We start from the raw sequence: 16863 nt of genomic DNA, 5'->3' as shown, positions 1-16863 counted from the left end.
TTAATTAGTGAATACATCCACGGTGGACATTTATAATTAAATTTAAAGACCTCAGTGTCTGTTTTGCAGTTCGTTTATGTAATAATCTCTCTGATTAGCACAAGTTTAGAGGTGGAGTTATTTTACTGTCAGCGTAGATCTGGACCTGTAATTGCAAAGATCACCTTGATTTATCTGGGGTAAGACTCTGGTCTCGTCAGATCAGTCACAGAGGACACACACACACACGCGCACACGCACACACACACACACACACACACACACACACACACTGTGTGTCTAAAGGGAATGATCAGCTAGGAAGAGACAGTACTGTTTGTTTATGTAAGCCTTCCCTGTTACTGGGTTAATATTAGCAATGGTTTTAGACATATCACGGTTTGGATAAGATGCATTGCCAAAAACATTTGCCATAAAAAAATTTTTACTTCCAAATCGCTTTTTTTTTTTTCTATCCCACCGCACATTAAAATATTTTTGCAACTTACACTTTAACATACTATGACCCATGTTGTCGTTCCATTTTTTGTGATTTTCTTTTTTATTTCGCCGTCAATATTTATTCATACAGCCTGCTGTTGTTGTAGCTGACAAATCTGAGTTACGCTGCAACAAAACTAAAGCCTTTCGTTGCTTTAACGAACAATCAGAACCAAACTTCCTCCCTGAAACCAGCTCCTTTTGTGTTTCTGCGGTTATATTCACAATATCCTGTGCTACATTGACAACACGACTTCAGAGATGATGTCTGTTATCCAGGCGCCCTGGTTATAGTAAAGTGTATGTAAGGAGTTGCTGTTTGAAAACAGGGTTTATGTTAGTTGCCTACATATTATCACTAACTGTTACAAGGTTTTACATAAACTTTAGTATTATTATGTTGGGTATAAGTTACTAAACTGAGTAACTGATAGAGCTTTACCACGTCGAATACTCTTGACAACTCCTCAGAGAAATCAGAAAGTCAAGCTAGTTGATTTAAGCTAGCTCAGCTTTATTTGTAGAAGAGATCTTTAAGCATTGCACTGTTACCATCTGAGGTCTGAAACTCGTAAAACTCCTACACCTTCCTGAGACTCCAGCAGTGACGTCTTCCAGCAGCTCGGCGGCTGCGTCATCCCTCTGATAGGCAGGCGAGCGAGCGACATCATCAAGAGCATGAGGCCTGTTCTGATGTGAAAGAGGAGGTTGGGTGTTCGTGTCAGCTGTATTGAGGGTCAGCAGCCCTGATCTTTCTTTGGGGGGCGGCAGGGGGACACAGTAGTTATGTGAGGCATTCAGCCGAGCCACCATGACCTCATTTCACAAGACGGACTCGCAAAGAAAAAAAAAAAAACAGGCTAAGCTAAATCGGACCGACAGGTGTGGATAAACAGGAAGGAAGTGAAGACGAGATGAAGCAGTGGCTTCATGCTGGTGGACAACCGCAACTATAACAACAAGGCCGGGAAATGTCAGAGACGTAAAAACTACAAGATCGATCCCTTTAATGTCAGTGGAATAGAAGTTGGGGGTTTCAACTCTTTCGGCTTTGTAAAAGCACAGATTATGTTTAAACTCATTGTTTTCCATTTCAAGAGTAATTAACTCTTTACTCCGATGAGATCAGTGAAAGGTTGACCCTTTTATCATTCCTTTGTTTTTCTTTCCTCCCTCCCCAACAGAAATCTTATCCGATATTCTCAAATCCATTTCTTCCTTTCCCCCTGCGTCGCCTGCTTGACCTTCCTCCCCCTCTTCCTCTGTCTTGTACTTTTACAGTTCACCTCAGGAATCCTGCCTTCTCAGCTGTCCAGTGGTGTCCCATGCCAACCCAATTTAGCCTCTGCTGCCTCCGCCTCTTCTTACGCCTCCTTGTTGCTCCTTTAGCTCCTCAGCCTCCGTCCTCAAACACCGCCTCATCTTTTGCAGAGGGATGGGCACGGGGGTCTGTGGGCTGGATTAGCGGTCTGTCTAAATTTGGTCATGCATGACAAACGAGCCCAGCACCTGCTGGTTGGACAGGCGGCCTCTCCTCCTCCTCCTCCTCCTCCTCCTCCTGCTCCTCTTCCTCCTCCTGAGACCCTTACATCAAATTACACTGGAGCCTGGGAATTCCTGTCAGTCCGCACACTGAAAGTGTCTTTAACCTTTAAAATAAAAAAAATAAAAACATCGGAAAAGATGTATGGCATCGTTCAAACCTAAAAAATATTACGTATGCTGCTGGAATAAGTCGCAACTATCCCAAAAGGTTTTTGACTTTATACGTACTGTATGAAAATACGATCAACAGACAATAATTTGGACTTTAATCCGAAGAGTTTCACATCATTATATTCGATGCAGCGAGAAGGTCTTACTGGTTTTTATACACAGACAATCAAATTGTGTCCATCAAATTCATTCGACAGAAATCACGGAATTTTCATAATTTTCCTCATCTTAGAAGTATTCCTTAAATTTAATTTAGTTTCAATTAAAAAAAACTCTACTTCATCACAATGGCATATCTGATTTGCATTTTAGTGCCATTCAAAGATACTTATATAAATATAAAATATGTGACTTTCAACAAATAACATCTTAAAGATTGTATATATACAGCTCAGGAAAAAATGAAGAGACCATTTACAATGATCAGTTTCTCTGATTGAACTTTTTATAGGTTTACGTTTGAGTAAAATGAACATTGTTCTTTTATTCTGGGAACTATTGACAACGTGTCTCTGAAATTCCAAGCAGAAATTTTGCATTTATTTGCAGAAAATGAGAAATGGTCAAAATAACAAAAAAAGATGCAAAGAAAACAATTTCATGTTCATTTAGAAACAACAACATTGATGCTTTAACTCAGGAAGAGTTCAGAAATCAATATTTGGTGGAATAACTAGGAGGTGTTCAGTGGGGTTCAGTGCAGTGGGCTCTTTGTTTTTTCCAGAGCTGTATCCTCCATACAGTGTGTCCCACTTCTGTGGATATTGTCTAAATGTTATTCAAATTGACCACACTGACTCAATAATAGCATCAGGTTATCTCCGATTAAATATGCGGATATTCTTCCTGCTCTGATGAAAACTAACTTAAGAACAATTTACACTGATAGACTTTGGATATGACTTTGAACTTTTAGCCCAAGATGGTCAAGAGATCATTAATGATAAGAAAAAGAAAATAATGCAGCAAAAGTAACTTGTGCTTAATAGCGCATTAACTTCACACCCTGCATCCCAATAACGTCATTATTCACGGCAGGGTTTTGATGTTTTGCTCCTGTTCAGACTGAAATGAGAGTTTTCAGATGTTTAGTCTTCGTTGTTTAACCTGTACGATTAAAAATGTTTGACTCACAGATCAGAACAATGCTGCCAGCAATCCTGTCAGCTCTGCAGTTCAGCTAAATTCGGGGGGAAAAAAAAAATTTTTTTTTTCCTTTTCTTCCTGCAGTGAGAAATGTCCTTTAACTTCCTGATCCGTTGTCGTCTTCCATCCCGTCACTTTGATCTGTCACCGCGAATAATCTTTTTTTAACTTTCCCCTGCGTCCTGTCTCAGTGAAGACGCCAGTGTCGCCCAAGTAGAGAAACGAGGCTACAAACATACACCCAAACGCCATGTATTGACGCTTGTTTTTTAAAAAATATATTTCTGCATATCCCCACAAACTCTGTTTCAGCTCTAATTAATACACGCCGTGCGCCTCACTCCACCCACACATTCATTTCTTGTTAGGCATTCAGCTCCTGCACTTATTCTGCTTCCACTCCCCCACATTCTCCAAACACTGCCAAAATTTCTGCTCCACAGTGAAAAAATTTAATAAAATAAAAAAAGCCCTAACATGTCCTCAGTCTCCTGAATTTGAACTTGCATATCCTGTTTTCAGATTTAAGCTAAACACCATGAAAGCCTCTTAGAAAAGCCATTTAGCGAGTGACTGAATGGTCTAATGGAACCAGTATGCCGTCACTTATGTGCACGACTTTATGCAATTAGGCAGTTTTCAGACAACACAGGAACATCACTACATCCTGCTCAGTTTATACAGATAATAAACTAATAAGTAGGAAATGTGGAATTACAAAGACACAACTTCTGCTTATTGCTGAACACAACACAAAGGGCAAAAAATAGCTGGGTACTTTTCTTTAGAATAACATTTCTGATTAGGTTTCTTCTCATTTTCAACTTTTTCACTGTTGATACGCACTAGAGACACCGTCACATTTAAAAAACTCAGATCAGCATTTCCCCCAGTGTATTATAAGTCTGGCGGGCCACCAGGCTTTACTTGTGTCCCCACCAGGCTTAGCATTGCTTATCTAAGCCTTTTTAAAATGTTTGCATTTTTTAAGACTTTATAGTTGGTATTCAGGTGTTAATTTTCCAATAACATGCAATTATCAAGTGATATTTTCAAATTTCCTGTTAAATGTAAACATTTTTTTAACTCAAAAACACGACGGGCTGCTGGATGAATGACTGCCGAGTGCAACAACCATCAAGTTTAGCACGTTTTCTGAGGGAAACCTTGTAGATTACACGTTATTAAATATCCTTTGCCAAAATTCACACTTTAAGTACTTTCTGTGTATCGTAATTTAAGGTTTAAGCCGATCCATTAAGCCAGAATTATTCTTATCTATAGACTGCATTGCTCTGAGGCAAAGATTCCCAACATAGTGTGAAGCTAACCAGAGAAAGATTATAAGATTATCACTTTGTCAGTTCTTTCTTTGCGGCCCCCCTCCTTATGGTGGGGTGCTTTTCTGCAACTGGAGGTGAGAGATGAAGGACAATTACAGGCAAAAGATAAAGGACATGTACATTTTTCCCACCCTTATGTCTTATTTATAATGAAATTATTTATATTTCATTGAGCAAATTGCCTGAAAATACTCATAGTGTTGACAACACCTGTACAGTGGAACTGAAAATGGCTAAACCTTGGCTGTCATGGTCTAAGACACGTGTCAAACTCAAGGCCCGGAGCCCAAATCCGGCCCGCCGTAGCTTTTCATGTGGCCCTCTAGACTCAAAATGACATCAATAAGTCCTTCCAGTTTTTCATAAATCTGCAAAATTCTCACAAAAACAGATCTCCACAATTTTTCAGATTTTACAGTACATTTTCTCAAAATTGGTCAGAGACATGGAGTTCCAGTGACAGCTGCCTCAGCCTTACTTGATGTCAGGTTATAGTGCGTAACTTATACGGCGAGTAACAAAAAGTCACAATTAACACATTAGAGCAAATATAAAAATTCCTTACAAACGTTTCTAAATTGGCACCACAAAATCTGTAATGATTGCATAAAAAACCCCACAAAAACAACCACAAAATCTTGGAGGATCATCTATTTATTGATAATTTAACGGTTTGTTTGGTTTTATCAATACATTCTGGCACAACTGGCCCTTCAAGAACATTCATATTTTTGATGTGGCCCAAAATGAAAATGGGTTTGACAGCCCTGGTCTGTCAAACCCATTTGACAGACCAGGGCTGTCAAATTCAAACATACCTGCCTGGTATGTTTGAATTTGCATCAAGCTTGTAGAATCTTTCCTAAAAAGAGGTCGGGCCTCCTGAAATGTTTTTCAAAAACTAGTAACAAAAAACACAAAAAATTGTTGTTTTATTGTGTTGCGAGTGGTGAGGAAAAATTTAAAACGCTCTCAAACTTTGGGGAGTGTTTGTAGATGCTTTCTTTTCTTTGACATTCTTGAGAAAAAAATTTGTCAAATTAAGCTATAGCTAGAGCCAGATCGTTCAGCTCAATGTTTTTTTGTTTTTTAAACAAGGTCCTTAAAAAGTCTCAAGTTCGTAACTTTATTAAACGCATTAATCGCAGCTCTTAAATTTTGTGGTGACTTTTCAATCTCGACATATCTGTTTCACAGGATGTCTTCATTGCGTTCTGTGACTTGAACTAACGGCTGAAGCTAACACTAGCTGCTAACACGCTCTTACTAGCTGGCTAGCTTTTTGTGTCTATCCAGGGTAATGGGCCTGACACACTGGGAGCGACGGCCGACGGCGACAGGTGAAAGTTGAAACAAGACACACCGAAGTCGTTATCGTCGACAGTGCTAAACATTTTAACACTTTTCAACCTTCTTGTGTCACGTCGCAAGCTCACGTTTTGCACATCTACGTTTACGAGCACAAACTTTCTCGTGCGTCATTGAGAGGCATTGAGATGCGTGTCGATTCTTTTAAGCGGAAAATTTATCGCCAGTTGGCCGGAGGACGTTCGTTTTCACTTCCGCTACCAACTCTTCAAAGGCTAGATAAATTCTGTGCAAAAACAAAAACAACCTTTAAGGTTGGCACCATGGGAAGGAGTATGCAGTGGGAGGATGAGAATAACAAAGACGCTGCCAAGAGCCACAAACATTTCAACATTTTTGCTGTGCGCGATTGTAATGCAGCAGGGATACCCAAAACCATCTCCTATGTTTATGGTTTCGGGCTTAAATTTCATTCAAGGCGGAGTTAAAAAGTTTACATTTGACGATAGAAACCCTGTAAAAAGTAGTCAACAACAAACTTAGCTTGAGGCTGGATGAAAACCGACATGTGAGTAAACATGAGCTGTCATAAACGTCAAAGTGTGTTTTCCCTTCCACTGACTGCGAGGTCTCAAACAGCCTCGCTCGGCAGTTTTTCAGCCTGGTCTTAAAAAATTCACACCCAACTGTGTGAATGTTTTGCTTTGTTTTTTTTACCTGCTTCTGGACTGCTAATGTGTGTGTGTGTGTGTGTGTGTGTGTGTGTGTGCGTGTGTGTGTGTGTGTGTGTGTGTGTGTGTGTGTGTGTGTGTGTGTGTGTGTGTGCGTGTGTGTGAGAGAGAGCACAGGCTGTACAGTTGCATTGGCAGCACCGTTACATTTTGCCTCATCATGCGTCTCCCTTTCAGACCTTCACAGCTTGGTGCAACTCCCACTTGAGGAAAGCTGGGACACAGATCGAGAACATCGAGGAGGATTTCAGAAATGGCCTCAAACTCATGCTGCTGCTGGAGGTCATTTCAGGTACGCCTCATTACAAACCAGCTCCTCCCTTGAGCCTTCCCTCATTCCTGACGTTGTATTTAGAATGGCTCCTCAAACCTTCTGTCTGCATTGCTTTTTTTTTTTACAAAAACAAAGCAGAAAATAATTAAAATCTGATTCAGAATTACTTTTGGTGTTGTTGTAAATCAGGCTTATCTAGAGTGTTTGTCTTTCAGGCGAGAGGCTGCCCAAACCCGACAAAGGAAAGATGCGTTTCCACAAGATTGCCAACGTGAACAAAGCTCTGGACTTCATCTGCAGCAAGGGGGTCAAGCTGGTGTCTATTGGTGCAGAGGGTGAGGGTCCCATCTCAGGGTTGTTGTTCCTATAGCCCCCCTTTAGCCCATCTTTGTAAATCTACTCAAACAGATAATTTAAACTTAATGGAAGTTGGAAGATGTTTTTTTTCCCCTTTCATTCGATTAGGATCTGCCTCAAGCTGAGAAATATGTTTTAGGGATGTAAATACTGAAAGTTTGTATAAGAAATGAGCAAGTTGCATTAGAGCAAAAGTAAAAAAAACAAACTTTACTGCATTTGGACTGAAGCGGTTACATTGGAGTTGTGGTGATGTCAACGTTGACGCCTGATTCAGGATTATTGACATTTGGAGCAGAGATGCACGAATCAGATTTTTTGGGGAGATTTACCGAGTTTGTCGCTCTGAGCTGATGATGCCATACCAATTCCAGTTTCTCTGTAACAGCTATAAACAAAACTGAAAACTTCATGAATTAATTTGAACGCAACCGTGTTAAGAGTATGTAGTGTTTTTGTTAGCAAAATGAAACCGTGATTTTTTTTTCAAATGTTTCTCTACGTGTCAATGAAGTCTCAGAGATCTATAAAACAATCCAGTTTGTGGGAAGTGTGCCCGTAGAAATAAAAGGCAACATAAACAATAGTTTGGATATCTCTTATGGGAGGTGCATTATAGCTCTTTTTTTTTTTGTTCCGTTTGCACATTTTGAAATGTAGAAGTGCACAAATATCATGAATATTACTTTAGGTCCTTTCAAAATACTTAACAGATGACATGTCAACGTGATAAAGTTTGAAAGCTCAAAAGGATAAAACCAAGAAAACTTTGCTCTAATTCGTTCCATTACTTAGAGCTTCACCTGAATGAACAACGAACATCTCCATAAAAAATACCGTTTCTTTCTAGAAGTTTCTTTCACCAGTTTTGTCGTCTCTAATTGTTAACATTTGACTGATGTTAAAGTTGAAGGTAGTTTTCCCGCCAGTAACAACATCCAGACCATAGAGTGTTTTTTGTCAGCCAATCATGGTGTGTTCACTGGTCGGGGAATAAAATTGTCTTTTTAGGTTCTGACCGGCGGATCATTGATCCAGGCTGGTCGGGCGTAAAATTGACTGATTATGGTCGGCACCCGTTTTCCTGGTGCATCTCAAACACCGGGACTTTAAAGTAGCAAGAATTAGCTCTGCTGATGCTAAGCTACTGCATTAAATATTCACAACTTAATAAAGCAGCAGGGAGATATTTAGTTTAGAATAAAATTTAAATATATATATATACTGACATTTTCGGTATCAAACAGAACCAAAAAGAGTCATGCAGGAGAAGGATCTCTCTAAGTCTCTGTGTTTTCTTCTTTGCTCCGTTTGTCTGGACAGAAATCGTCGACGGTAACGTGAAGATGACCCTTGGTATGATCTGGACCATCATTCTGCGCTTCGCCATCCAGGACATCTCTGTGGAAGGTGTGTGTGTGTGTGTGTGTGCGTGCGTGCGTGCGTGCGTGTGTGTGTGTGTGTGTGTGTGTTTACAGAAAACATTCAATTCACAAACACTACCTGCTGCTTGATATACATTCCACATAAACAAAGCAACATGTTGAACAGAACGATTTATTCTAAACAGTAACTCCTGGTTATTAAACATTTCTCTACTTCCGTTCCTACTCTGACGTTTTGTTCAGTTTGTTTTTGTTCATTTCTCTCCCTCCACTATTTCAGAGACCTCCGCTAAAGAAGGTCTGCTGCTCTGGTGCCAGAGGAAGACTGCCCCCTACAGGAATGTCAATGTGCAGAACTTCCACATCAGGTTAGTCTGCACCGCCACCCTGTGGCACAAACGGGCTACTGCACTCTTAAAATCTCACGTCTCTTCCTTCTACTTGTGTTTTGTCGTCTTTTTTGGGGTTTTGGAACATTTTCACACCGTTTTTTTTTTAACGTACAGCTCTGCTCTGTCTGTGTCTCTTTACGACCTTTATGACCTGATCTACTCTCTGGGTTATTTCTCTTCTCTTCCTTCGTCGCTCAGCTGGAAAGATGGCCTGGCGCTGTGTGCCCTCATCCACAGACACAGACCTGACCTCATTGACTACTCTAAACTGAGAAAGGTGCTCCTTCTTTTCTTTCTTAAAACCATTTCTTCCCTCTGTTTTTCTGTTTCCTGCTTCCTTCCATTCCTCTTTCCTGTCTCCTTTTGTTTCCTTCCTTCTATTTCTGTGTTGATCTACATTTTCAGCTTCATGTGCAAGTAGAATATAAAATCTGCATATGTGCTAAAAATGTAAGAACACAAAGCGCAGATGAAAAACCGAGGCAAACTGTGAATTTGTTGAAATTCCAATGATCAATTATATTGCAGCACTGTTTCAATAAAATCACATATTTTGAGTTTTACCAAATTTCCTTTTTTTTTTTTTTTTTTTTTACCGTTTTGTATTTTCCCACTTAAATCTGAATTAGAGCTTGCACCATGTTTCACTGAGAAGTGTTTTTAGCTTGGATGGCTAAACAGATGCATCTCGTGTTTTAAGTTCTGGTTATTAACATTTTAATTAACATTTAATAATTACCTGCCTTCAGGACGACCCCATCAGTAACCTGAACACGGCCTTCGAAGTGGCCGAGAAGTTCCTGGACATCCCCAAGATGCTCGACGCTGAAGGTGAGGCTGTGACGGAGGAACCGACTGAACTGAGAGTGAACATATTTACTGTGGGACTCTGGTAACGTCGATATGGGTTAAAACATACCGTGACGTTTCCCAGAAGGAAGGACTACTGCTGTAATCCTGAGCAACCGGCCCTCAAATAAGCAGGAAACGTTTAGCAGCGTTTGTTATTATTCCTTCAGGGAAGCATGCAAGCAGCTGGTGTACTTCACTTTATCCACTCAGCTCTCATTTTAGGTCGATTGGATCAGGCCGTTTTTCTGGGGGGGGGAAAAAAAAACATTTAAAATGAATTTAGGTGGACCTAATGCAATGTTTTTCAAACAATATTGTGTTTTTGGAAAGCCGAGTTATTTTTAATCTCTTTTTTTTTTTTTTTTTATCTCCGTCAGATATCGTGAATACGCCCAAACCTGACGAGAAGGCCATCATGACCTACGTGTCCTGCTTCTATCACGCCTTCGCCGGAGCCGAGCAGGTCAGATTTATAGTTTCAGTGTGCGGACTCTCTTCTAAACTGAATAAAACCATTTAGGCACCAATCTGCGGAACGGCAGCTGGTGACACTGGAAGCGAACTCAAGTGTTTTGGTGTTGTTACTGAAGCGTATATACGGGTGTGTTGATGCGTTTCACCTCCAGGCTGAGACGGCTGCTAACCGCATCTGCAAGGTGCTGGCTGTCAACCAGGAGAACGAGAAACTGATGGAGGAGTACGAGAAGCTGGCCAGCGAGGTGAGAAACTCCTGCAGCCAACTCAAAACAAGAGTTTTAAAAAAAAATGTATTAAAGTATTCATGTTTTAAGCGATCGATGTAATAGTGACAGATTTTTAAAAGTAATCCATTGATCAGAATTTTGAGTTCAATTTACTGTTGATAGTAACGTTGTGTGTGGAAGCAAAAAAATCCATCACTTTAAGGCAGTTTTTAATATTTTTAAATAGCCAATATACGCTTGCAATGTTTTTTATAGTCTTATAATCACGATTAGCGCAGCTGTAGCATCAACAACCCGTCAGTGTATTTCTGTGTATTTCTAAAGAATGTAGATCTTTACTTTTGTTGTGATTTTTAAAATGCTGCCAACATTTCTACATCAACATGATTTCTTTGAAAAATCACCGAGTATAAAACAGAGCAACTTTGTTGCGATTTCTTCAGCCTTCCTGTTACCTGCCGAAGGTATTACTCTCTCGTAGCTTAAATTGTTTCAAGATGACGTAGTAAACATCTTACTGCTTCTAGAAGTGGAGTCTCTCTCTGTCAGTGGCAACATCCATACTGAAGAGTGTTACGAGTCAGTAGCTCTTTGGTGATATTTGGAAAAAGATTGAGCGTTTGAGTTTTGATAAAGCTAAAAAAATGCATTTTCATCTTCTTAATTTGTCCTTATTACAAAAGCAAAGTCATTTTATCCTCAAAACTTTCTTTTTTTCCCCCTCGCAGTCATCTCACGTTATTTCATTTCTCTTGAGCGGACAAACTGGATTAGCCTTTATAAAAACAGATTAAATAAATGTAAAATTAGGTCAGCAGATAATAACAGTGTACCTCTGTATTTCTAAATTAATTTGGAAAGAGACTTTTTATTTCTAAAGTCCAATATCAGAGGTCAACTTCAGCAAAGCTTTTACGGTGGAGACAAAAAGCACAAGTTCACACGCCGAGAGAAACCCAGGCAGAAGAGCATTTACTCTTAGCAGCAATTTAATTCAATTTCCAAGCCACACACAAGCCACGCAACAGCAGAGATGAGAACGGAGCAGGCTCGTTGCGTAACTGACACGGTCCACGTTGTGTCCAGCTGCTGGAGTGGATCCGCCGCACCATCCCCTGGCTGGAGAACCGCGTGGCAGAGCAGACCATGCGCGCCATGCAGCAGAAACTGGAGGACTTCCGCGACTACCGCCGGGTGCACAAGCCGCCGCGCGTGCAGGAGAAATGTCAGCTGGAGATCAACTTCAACACTCTGCAGACCAAGCTGAGGCTCAGCAACAGGCCCGCCTTCATGCCCTCCGAGGGCAAGATGGTGTCGGTGAGGACGACGCAACATCTTTCACTGTTTTTAAGGCCTTTTAGTTCAAATGTATACTTACTAATGCCTTAATAGTCCTTTGCAAGTCCACAAAACGGAACGCGGTTCACAATCGGTGACATAATGAAAACGTGTCCCTCTCCTCCAGGACATCGCCAACGCCTGGAAAGGTCTGGAGCAGGTGGAGAAGGGCTACGAGGAGTGGCTGCTGACCGAGATCCGCCGTCTGGAGAGACTGGACCACCTGGCCGAGAAGTTCAAGCAGAAGTGCGGCATGCATGAAGCCTGGACTGCAGGTAGGAATGACAACGGAAACCCACGCCGACTCCCCCTGCCTGCCGGTGTTGATGACTTTGCTAACTGCGTTTCAGGTAAGGAGGAGCTCCTGTCTCAGAAGGACTACGAGTCGGCTTCTCTGATGGAGATCAGAGCCTTGATGAGGAAGCACGAGGCCTTTGAGAGCGACCTGGCCGCTCACCAGGACAGAGTGGAGCAGATCGCCGCCATCGCCCAGGAGCTAAAGTAAGACGCCGCAAAGTCCCAACAGGATTCTGCTGCTGACGTCAGCAGAATCGGCCCGTAGAAGGGACAGAAGTGTTGGGAAGGATTGAGAGAACAATCAAAGTGTGCATAAGACGAGTGGAAAATGGAGATATGCTTTCCAGTGTTTTGCTTCTTCTCACAATGGAATTTTTCCTCGTATTCCTGAAACAATCTCTGAGCTTATAGACAGCGTTTGAGATGTTCAACAACATGGCGGATGACAATAGGTGTAAAAAAAAAGTCACGGTTTGGCTTTCAAAGCTTCAGAACCATGTGTCAGGTCAAGAAGAGCCAAATAAGATCAGATCCACTGCAGAGCATGATGCTAGATTTATATTTTAAAACACGAGTCACACTAAACTTACTGATGCGATCTCATTCAGTGAGCTGGACTACCATGATGCTGCTACGGTAAACGCCCGCTGCCAGGGGATCTGTGACCAGTGGGACAACCTGGGGACCCTGACCCAGAAGAGGAGGGACGCTCTGGAGGTAAACAAAAAACAAAAACCCTAACACATAGAGATCAACTCAGGCTGCAAAGTAACCTTCATATATTGGATGTCTTTATTTGAAAACTGTTGCGTTTGTGTGAGTGCAGCGTGTGGAGAAGCTGTGGGAGACCATCGACCAGCTGTACCTGGAGTTTGCCAAGAGGGCAGCTCCCTTCAACAACTGGATGGACGGAGCCATGGAGGACCTGCAGGACATGTTCATCGTCCACAGCATCGAGGAGATCCAGGTGCTCGCTTGTTCTCCGTTCCCTTTTTTCATCTGAGACGCCGCTGTGCAAAATTTTTCACGTCCAACTTTTCCAAATGGTGTCAAGTTAGAAATACAAACATTAATATATTTGAAAGAGATTTTAAGTGATTGACTAACACAAAGCAGTGGAAGTTAACAGAAAATTGGTTTGATTTTTTTTTTACAAATGAAAAACTTGCTTTTGTATTCAGTTTTGTCACCCCAAACAAAATCACCTGTTAGTAGAACAATCTTAAAATGTCTTATATTCATGTATTTCTGTCTTAATATCTTACAATTTAAGACATTTTAAGAACAAACCAGGCTTGTTGCAACTGAGCTTAGTTGTTGCTTATATAAAATGCCTTAAATTAATTTCTACAAAATGTAAGTTAAATATGTTAATCACAGCTCTCATATTTTGTTGTGACTATTTAATATAATTTATTTTACACAGTTTATTTCTATTGCAGGACTTTTCTGTCCAGCAAACGTTTGTATTTGTTATTGTGCACTAACATAGCCAATGGGACTAGCGACGGAAAAATTAGTCGCCTGGCTACAATCTACACATATTGTCCCATTTTAAAAAATAAACTTGAACAAGATGCAGCAACACATCTTCATTCCCTTCTGTGACTCAGTGGTTGAGACTAGCGCTAACTAGCTGCTAATATATCCTTTCTAGCTAGCTAGCTTCTTTGCATCCATTTTCTATAAAACTAATGACTGGATGATGATGTAGGGTTTTCAAGGCTGTGCATTTCACTAAAAACCAGATAAAAAAAATTACAATCTAACTGAGAAATATTGATTTCTAGAGAATGTTTGTGTAAGTATTAGCCTTTGTCTTCCTGCTCTCCAGAGTCTGATCACTGCTCACGACCAGTTCAAAGCCACTCTGCCCGAGGCCGACAAGGAGCGCATGGCCACCATCAGCATCCACAACGAGATCCTGAAGATCGCCCAGACCTACGGCATCAAGCTGTCCGGAATCAACCCGTACACCAACCTGAGCCAGCAGGACATCAACACCAAGTGGGAAACTGTGAGTCAAAGCAGACGTTTCCCCAGAACCAGAGTCTCACTCGGTAAAGAATGGATGATTAACGTGGAAGATAACCGGTTTAAGTCGCATTCCTGTGCAAACAGGAAACGTGAACCGACGCCGTATCTCCGTGCGCTGCATTTGGTCATCCAGCTAAAAATAAGTGGTACATACCAAGCGAGGGGTCAGAAATAGTAGCTGTAAGTTTAGATTGTACTGATACGAAACGCTACAGCATGTAAAACTGTCAGGGGAAATGAGAAGAACCACACTGGACAATCTGTCAGATCTGGTTGAGGGAAACGCGCTATAGACCATCTGCGACAAGAAATGAGAAAACATGCTCATTTCCTTTAAATAAGAGTTTATTTCATAATCAGTCAATTGATTCCACATGTAGAAATGTGATTATTGGTGAAAGTGATCAACATGTCTACTTTTAAATGACGTCACGCCGTAAAACTGGATTTTATTATGCAGGTGAAGCACCTTGTACCCCTCAGAGACCAAATGCTGCAGGAGGAAGTGGCAAGACAGCAGGGCAACGAGAGGCTGAGGCGCCAGTTTGCTGCCCAGGCCAACATCATTGGACCCTGGATTCAAACCAAGATGGAGGTACAGCAAAAATAAACTGTACAGTGCAGTCAGTCCAATCTGGGAAAAAATGTCTTGATGGAGAAAACCGGTTTGGATTGATTTTTATGTTCAAATTTCAATCACCCACCTGTAGATCAAAGGTGAAATTTAAGGTTTTAGGGATTTTCTCCACTGTCACATGTGCAATAGATCGGTGAAATGCCTCATTATCATGATGCGAACACAGTAGGCAACAGCGTTCTTCACTTCCTTGACTCATTCAAACATTTCTTTGGTCGTTGGATGTTGTTGTCACCGTTCTCCACTCGTACAGGAGATCAGCCACGTGTCTGTGGACATCGCCGGCTCCCTGGAGGAACAGATGAACAGCCTGAAGCAGTACGAACAGAACATCATCAACTACAAGTCCAACATCGACAAGCTGGAGGGAGACCACCAGCTCAGCCAGGAGTCGCTCATCTTCGACAACAAGCACACCAACTACACCATGGAGGTCCGACGACGACAGCCTCAACTTCATCCGCCGCCCTCTCTCCGTCTGGGGTATACGTCTGCCATGCCGACGTTCTCTCCTCTTCTCTCCATCATAGCACGTCCGTGTGGGCTGGGAGCAGCTGCTCACCACCATCGCCAGAACCATCAACGAGGTGGAGAACCAGATCCTGACCCGCGACGCCAAGGGCATCAGCCAGGAGCAGCTCAACGAGTTCAGGGCCTCCTTCAACCACTTCGACAGGGTGAGGCGGCCCACTCTGGGATCATCCTCCTCTCCGTCTCAACTGTGAGTGCTGTTGAGTTGGCTCAGCGGTTTTGATCTTTGTCTGCAGAAGAGAAACGGCATGATGGACCCAGACGACTTCCGTGCTTGCCTCATCTCCATGGGTTACGATCTGGTCAGTGCAACCAGTTCAACCACAGACGGACCTTTAAGGCCTTCTACGCTTGTTCACTCAGATGCTAAAGCACGTCGTTGAAGTCCTCCATGTTTTCACCGACAGGGTGAGGTTGAATTTGCCCGCATCATGACCCTGGTGGACCCGAACAACACCGGCGTGGTGACCTTCCAGGCCTTCATCGACTTCATGACCCGCGAGACCGCAGAGACCGACACCGCAGAACAGGTCATGGCTTCCTTCAAGATCCTGGCTTCAGACAAGGTAAACGACACGGGACCGGTGACGCCCTCCTGCGGGACAGGCTCACTGAGGTTAATGTATGAATACAATCGTTCACTGAGGAACTGGAGTCACTCTCTTTACTAGAGAGGGGGAAATGCCGCCATCTAGTGGTCTTACAAAATCCTACATGAGTTTGTGTTTAAATCCAGTAAATACAGGATTAAAAATTACTTAATATCTGGGAAAGTGAAAACATTTTTATGTTTTGGCCTTTCATCCAAACAAAAATGTAATTTAATTTCCCTTTGGGATTTAAAAAGTATTTTTGAATTTGAAAACTGTGTTCAATATTTCTAAAAGCTCTGCATGTGTGCATGAGAATATTTAAATTTAATAAATAAATAAACCTAAACATGCAGAGTCTAGGCCATATATTTAATAACTGTACATACAAAAAACACTATTTAAAACCTATATATCTTTCCACACAAATTATTAAGTTCAATGGGCTCTTTGCACCTACGGCTTTGACGTCACGTCTCCAGGAGCTAATGCGGCTCACTTGTTTCCGCTTTGAGTTATCATGACTGCTAGACAAGACTAAGTCGTATTTCAGATGCAAAAAAAAGCAATACTATGAACATTGTTGTCTTCCTAATATAATGGGCTTTTAAGTTTATTAATTTCCAAGCGATACTGAATTAAGAATATGGTGGCTTGTAAATATTTGCCACTACCAGTTAAAGCTAACGCTGCACAACACAAAGTTTGCAGCCTTCACTTCACTCCGGATCAGCCTAAAAATACC

General features: G+C 41.7%; 1 protein-coding gene across 1 annotated transcript in view; it reads left to right on the top strand.

Annotated features, from left to right (window-relative positions):
* The window catches only part of actn3b (actinin alpha 3b), a 30180-nt gene that overhangs the window by 12565 nt on the left and 752 nt on the right, over positions 1-16863 (top strand). Inside the window, exons 2-20 of the mRNA XM_008427906.2 lie at positions 6902-7016; positions 7214-7333; positions 8679-8765; positions 9021-9108; positions 9331-9409; positions 9882-9963; positions 10362-10447; positions 10611-10703; positions 11775-12005; positions 12154-12301; positions 12377-12527; positions 12932-13040; positions 13150-13290; positions 14158-14340; positions 14821-14955; positions 15251-15430; positions 15528-15674; positions 15765-15830; positions 15936-16094. Coding sequence (XP_008426128.1) covers positions 6902-7016; positions 7214-7333; positions 8679-8765; positions 9021-9108; positions 9331-9409; positions 9882-9963; positions 10362-10447; positions 10611-10703; positions 11775-12005; positions 12154-12301; positions 12377-12527; positions 12932-13040; positions 13150-13290; positions 14158-14340; positions 14821-14955; positions 15251-15430; positions 15528-15674; positions 15765-15830; positions 15936-16094 — 2400 coding nt within the window. The remainder of the gene's footprint in view (positions 1-6901; positions 7017-7213; positions 7334-8678; positions 8766-9020; positions 9109-9330; positions 9410-9881; positions 9964-10361; positions 10448-10610; positions 10704-11774; positions 12006-12153; positions 12302-12376; positions 12528-12931; positions 13041-13149; positions 13291-14157; positions 14341-14820; positions 14956-15250; positions 15431-15527; positions 15675-15764; positions 15831-15935; positions 16095-16863) is intronic.

This window comes from Poecilia reticulata, linkage group LG14, assembly GCF_000633615.1.
Source record: "Poecilia reticulata strain Guanapo linkage group LG14, Guppy_female_1.0+MT, whole genome shotgun sequence".
Classification (NCBI taxonomy): domain Eukaryota; kingdom Metazoa; phylum Chordata; class Actinopteri; order Cyprinodontiformes; family Poeciliidae; genus Poecilia; species Poecilia reticulata.
This window is presented reverse-complemented; position numbering and strand designations above follow the sequence as displayed.